This window comes from Chiloscyllium plagiosum, unplaced genomic scaffold (assembly GCF_037043375.1).
Source record: "Chiloscyllium plagiosum isolate Xiang-an unplaced genomic scaffold, Cpla_swu_hap1 HiC_scaffold_12, whole genome shotgun sequence".
In the NCBI taxonomy this organism is placed as follows: domain Eukaryota; kingdom Metazoa; phylum Chordata; class Chondrichthyes; order Orectolobiformes; family Hemiscylliidae; genus Chiloscyllium; species Chiloscyllium plagiosum.
Genome location: NW_028270150.1, coordinates 103,474,856 through 103,480,855, shown reverse-complemented (window position 1 = coordinate 103,480,855; position 6,000 = coordinate 103,474,856). Strand labels below are relative to the sequence as shown.

At 41.7% G+C, this 6,000-nt stretch overlaps 1 protein-coding gene across 1 annotated transcript in view; it reads right to left on the bottom strand.

Annotated features, from left to right (window-relative positions):
• Positions 1 to 565: 565 nt before the first annotated feature.
• The window catches only part of LOC122554904 (uncharacterized), a 68,762-nt gene continuing 63,327 nt past the window's right edge, over positions 566 to 6,000 (bottom strand). The window contains exon 9 of the mRNA XM_087993136.1: positions 566 to 695. Within this exon, the coding sequence (XP_087849262.1) occupies positions 684 to 695 (12 nt within the window). The 3' untranslated portion in view covers positions 566 to 683. The remainder of the gene's footprint in view (positions 696 to 6,000) is intronic.

Sequence of the window (6,000 nt, the reverse complement as noted above, 5' to 3'; positions counted from 1 at the left end):
AACAATGGGACATCCCCTCGGCACTGGCGTATGGACCCCTTCCTAATGAAAGATAGTAAATTTGTAAAGTACTTCTCTCAAGAATTTAAAACTTTTTTAGAAATTAATTTAGGTACGGCTAGTAATCCATCAATAATGTGGGAGACCATCAAAGCTTACGCGCGAGGTTTGATCATCTCGTACTCAGCGACCCAGAAAAAATTAAAGGGAGAACAATAGCGTCTGCTCGAAGTTCGTTTAAAGGCATATGCTGATAGACCTTCTATTATTAAATTGCAAAGGATTACGGCCCTTAGGACAGCTCTAAACACTACGCTTACCCAAATGGCTAAGAGGGAAATATTATTTGCAAAACAAAGGTTATACGAATTTGGCGACAAACCGGGTAGATACTTAGCATTTCTTGCGAATGAAAAAAAGGCCCCTCAAACTATCACGTCTATCAATGAAAGTACGGGTATTTTAACTCATGATCATAATGCAATCTTTAGAAAATTTTATTATGATTTATATAATTCGCAGGATTGTGAAGACAGGACTAGGAGGATGCAATCATTTTTAAAACATTTGACCAGCCTAACTCCGGAACAGGTATCGGTCTTAAATGCTCCCCTAACAGTCCAAGAAATACTTGACGCAATCAGGCAACTTCAGAGCGGTAAGGCACCGGGCCCAGATGGTTTTCAAGCTGAATTCTGTAAAGAAATTACAGAAATATTGGCTGGTCCACTTATGGACATGTATAACTATGCATATAGTCAGGGCTGTCTCCCGCCTTCGCTGAAAGAGGCAAATATCTCTCTTATCCTTAAAAAAGGAAAGGACCCAGAAGATTGTACGTCATACAGACCAATATCCTTGCTAAATGTAGATTTTAAAATCCTTTCTAAAACGTTAGCATTGAGACCAGAAAGGGTACTGCCACATATCATAAAGGAGGATCAGACGGGGTTTACTAAGGGCCGTAGATCATCCAATAATATTAGAAGGGTTTTGAATATGATTCAAGCCTGCCATCAGGGAAAGATACCAGGATACGCGGAAAGGATAACCTTTCATTATACGCGGAAAAGGCATTCGATAAGGTTGAATAGTCATATTTGTTTTACACATTGGAAAGGTTTGGCGTTGGAAAGGTGTTTACCAAATGGGTCTCAACATTGTATAGTGATCCCAAAGCAGTTGTGGTTACCAATGGATTAGGTTCGGATAGCTTCAGTGTGGGTAGGGGCTGCCGTCAGGGATGTCCTCTCTCGCCATTGTTATTTACGCTAATAATTGAACAACTAGCAGAAGCTATACGGGCTGATCCTAATATAACGGCCTCGAGGATTGGTACAGGTAAACATAAAACTACCCTGTACGCAGATGATGTTCTTCTATTCCTCAGTAATCCTCTGATGTCCGTACCTCGCTTAATCCAAGTTATTAATACATTTAGCGCATTCTCAGGCTATAAAATTAATTTCTCAAAATCGGAGGCTATGCCAATGGGTGGCCTTGCTATGACACCCCACTTAGTGGATGGATCCCATTTTCCCTTTCATTGGTCCCTGGAGGGTTTCTTATATTTAGGTATTTTTATTACCCCAGTATTTGGTCAGTTATACAAGGCTAACTTTGTGCATTTACTGAAAAGGATACGGCAGGACCTCCAGCGATGGGGAGACCTTCCAATTTCCTGGCTGGGTAGAATAGCACTAATTAAAATGAATGCCCTGCCCCGTCTCCTATACCCTATGAGAATGCTTCCGGTGATGCTGCGGAGGCTGGCACTACGTAAATTATATGGCTGGTTGGGTTCCTTTATCTGGAATCATAGATGGCCCCTCATTAAGCTGAAGAAGCTACAGCTTCCACAGGCAAGGGGAGGATTTGACTTCCCAGATTTTAGGAAATATCAGTTAAGTTCCTTATTAAGTTACTTAGCTGATTGGGTCCTGTCTGATCCACAATCAATCTGTCTGGACATCGAAGCTTCTCAGGTAAAATACCCACTTATTAACCTTTTATTTTCAGACAAGAGGAAAATCATTACAGATCACTGTAAAAACCCTATAATACTAAACACAATTAAAGTTTGGAATATAATGCGGCAAAATGAGGGCAACTCACATAAAACATCCCCCTATGCACCGATAGTGGGAGCATGGGGATTCCAACCGGGGTTTACAGATGCCACTTTTAAACTCTGGAGATCCAGGGGTATCTCATGTCTAGGGGACCTATTTAAAGATGGGGTCCTGATGTCTTTTGAACAGCTGCGTCAGAAATTCGGATTACCTAATGGAGACCTCTATCGATATTTCCAAATTCGAGATTATATACAGAAGAAGACTACGTTATTAGATAGTCTTTATAAATCAGATAGAGAATGTAGAGTACTACGACCAGTGAGGGTATCTTCCGTCAGTACTATTTATCATTTACTACATGATGAAGTATCGGGAGATATGGACAATCTGCTTAAAACATGGGATCAGAAATCTCGATAGAAACGTGGAATAACTTTTGGGAAAACGCCAGAAGAATCACCATCCTTAACAGAACTCAGGCTATCCAGCTGAAGATACTTCATAGGGCCCATATAGCACCGGATCAATTGGCAAAATTTAAGGCAGGAGCATCTCCAATGTGTCCCAAATGTAAAATAGAGGTGGGCACTCTTGTACATTGTCTATGGACCTGTCATAAGATCTGTAGATACTGGACTAAAGTAGCAAATGCTCTGACAGAAATTTTAGCAATGGAAATTAAAGTGGACCCTGTATCTCTCCTTTTGGGCTTTTTGAACTTATCCTCCCTGGACATGCATGGGTAGAGACAATTTTCTATTCTCTCTTTCTGTGCAAGGAAAAATATTTTGGTAAACTGGGTGGCTGAGGGCCCCCCTGGACTTTCAAATTGGCACAGATTAATTATGGAATGTATTCCCCTTGACTTCCTTACAAATATGGTGCACCGAAAGACCGAATTATTTTATAAAATATGGCAGCCCTTCTTGAATTATATGAATACAGATATTTCGGCTATCCTAACAAGGGCTTTTATTTAATTGAGATTACGAACCTGGCTGGTCCGGGGCCCCTTGGGAGAGGAATCCCGCACGAATACGGGTTTTATTACATTTGATGTTAACACATTCCGAGCATGTATCTCACTACCCAATTTCTATGTTAACCGCTGTTTTTTTTCTCTCTCTTTCTCTTATTTGAATAATGTAAGAGACTTAAATATACACTCTGGTTAGTTGTAGGTTAGATTAGTAGTTAGTTGAGTTTTGTTTTTTTTTCTCTGTATTTTTCTTTTGTTAAATTTTGGTTATTATATATTTAAGATTTAATTGTATATCAATGTTTGTACTTGAGAGTTTTGTTTATTTTTGTAAACTTGTAAAAATGTTAAATTTCTAATAAAAATATCTATTAAAAAAAAGAAAGGGAGTAGAGACAACCCTGGTAATTATAGATCAGTGAGCCTTTATCAGAGATAGGATTTATAATATTCTAGAAAGGAATAAGTTGATTAGGGATAGTCAACAACACAGTTTTGTGAAGGGTAGGTCTTGCCTCACAAACCTTATTGAGTTCTTCAAGAAGGTAACCAAACAGGTGGATGAGGGTAAAGTGGTGGATGTGGTATATATGGATTTCAGTAAGATGTATGATAAGAATCACCACAGTAGGCTAATGCACAAAGTATGGAGGCACGGGATTGAGGGTGAGTTAATGGTTTGGATCAGAAATTGGCTAGCTGAAATCAGACAGAGGGTGGTGTTGATGGAAAATGTTCATTCTGGAGTTCAGTTACTCATGGTGCAGCACAAGGATCTGTTTTGGGCCACTGCTGTTGGTCATTTTTATAAATGACCTGGATGAGGGCATAGAAGGATGGGTCATTAAATTTGCCGATGACACTAAGATCGGTAGAGTTGTGGATAGTGATGAAGGATTTTGTAGGTTATGGAGAGACATAGATAAGCTGCAGGGCTAGGCTGAAAGGTGGCAAATGGAGTTTCATGTGGAAAAGTGTAAGGTGATTCACTTTGGATGGAGGAACAGGAATGCAGAGTATTGGGTGAATGGTAAGATTTTTGGTAGTGTAGCGGAGCAGAGAGATCTCAATGTCCATGATCCATGAAAGTTGCCATCCAAGTTGATAGTGTTGTTGAGAAGGCATACAGTGAGTTGGGTTTTATTGGTAGAGGGATTGTGTTTTGGAACCATGAGATCATGCGGCTGCAGTTAGATTATTGCTTACAGTTCTGGTCACTGCATTATCGAAAGGATGTAGAAGCTTTAGAAAGAGTGCAGAGGAGATTTACTGGGATGTTGCCTGGTACGGAGGGAAGGTCTTATGAGGAAAGGTTGAGAGACTTGAGGCTGTTTTCATGAGAGAGAAGAAGGTTAATTGAGACATACAAGATAATCAGAGGGTTAGATAGGGTGGACAGTGAGAGCCTTTTTCCTCGGATGGTGATGGCTAGCACAAGGGGACATAGCTTTAAACTGAGGGGTGCTAGATATAGGACAGACGTTAGAGGTAGTTTCTTTATTCAGAAAGTAGTAAGAGTGTAGAACGCCCCATCTGCGACAGTAGTAGACTCACCAACTTTAAGGAGAAAGTGAGGACTGCAGATGCTGGAGATCAGAGCTGTAAATGTATTGCTGGAAAAGCGCAGCAGGTCAGGCAGCACCCAAGGAGCAGGAGAATCGACATTTTGGGTATGAGCCTGAAGAAGGGCTCATGCCCGAAACATCGATTCTCCTGCTCCTTGGATGCTGCCTGACCTGCGGCGTTTTTCCATCAACACATTTTCACCAACTTTAAGGGCATTTAAATGATAATTGGATAGTCATATGGGATGAAAATGGTATAATGTAAGTTAGATGGGCTTCAGATTGGTTCCACAGGTCAGTGCGACATCAAGGGCCAAAGGGCCTGTACTGTGTTGTAATGTTCCATCTTCTAGATCTTGGAAAAATGCAGATGTAACTGAGTTATTGTTATGGGTGACTTCAACTTCCACAATATTGTTTGGAATCTCCTTAGTTCAGATGGTCTGGATGGAGCCATATTGGATTTGGTGCTAGGCAATGAACCAGGCCAGGTGTCAGATCGCTCGGTGGGAGAACATTTTGGTGACAGTGACCTCAAATGCCTCATCTTTACCATAACCACGGAGATGGATAGGAACAGACAGTCTGGGAAGTTATTTAATTGGGGGAGGGGAGATTATACTGCTATTAGACAGGAGCTGTGGAGAATAAATTCGAAACAATTAGATTAGATTAGATTAGATTACTTACAGTGTGGAAACAGGCCCTTCGGCCCAACAAGTCCACACCGACCCGCCGAAGCGCAACCCACCCATACCCCTACATTTACCCCTTACCTAACACTACGGGCTATTTAGAATGGCCAATTCACCTGACCTACACATCTTTGGACTGTGGGAGGAAACCGGAGCACCCGGAGGAAACCCACGCAGACACGGGGAGAACGTGCAAACTCCACACAGTCAGTCGCCTGAGGCGGGAATTGAACCCGGGTCTCTGGTGCTGTGAGGCAGCAGTGCTAACCACTGTGCCAAAGGCACAACAGAAATATGGAGACTGTTTAAGGACCACTTGTTGTGAGTGTTGGATAACTTTGTCCCACTGAGACAGGTAAGGAATTGTAAGGTGAAGGAGCCTTGGATGACAAGAAAAGAGGAGCTTCTCGTCAACAAGAAGAAAGAAGTTTACTTAAGGTTGAGGAAGCAAGGATGTGGTACAGTTTTAGACGATTAGAGGGTAGTTAGGAAAGAACCCAAAAATGGACTGAGGAGAGCTTGAAGGGGGCACAAAAAAGTCTTCGCGGGAAGGATTAGGGAAAACCCAAAGGCGTTCTACACTTACATGAGGAATAAGACATTGATCAGAGAGAGAGTAGGGCTGATCGGGGATAGTGGAGGGAACTTGTGCCTGGAGTCTGAAGAGGTAGGGGAGGCTCTAAATG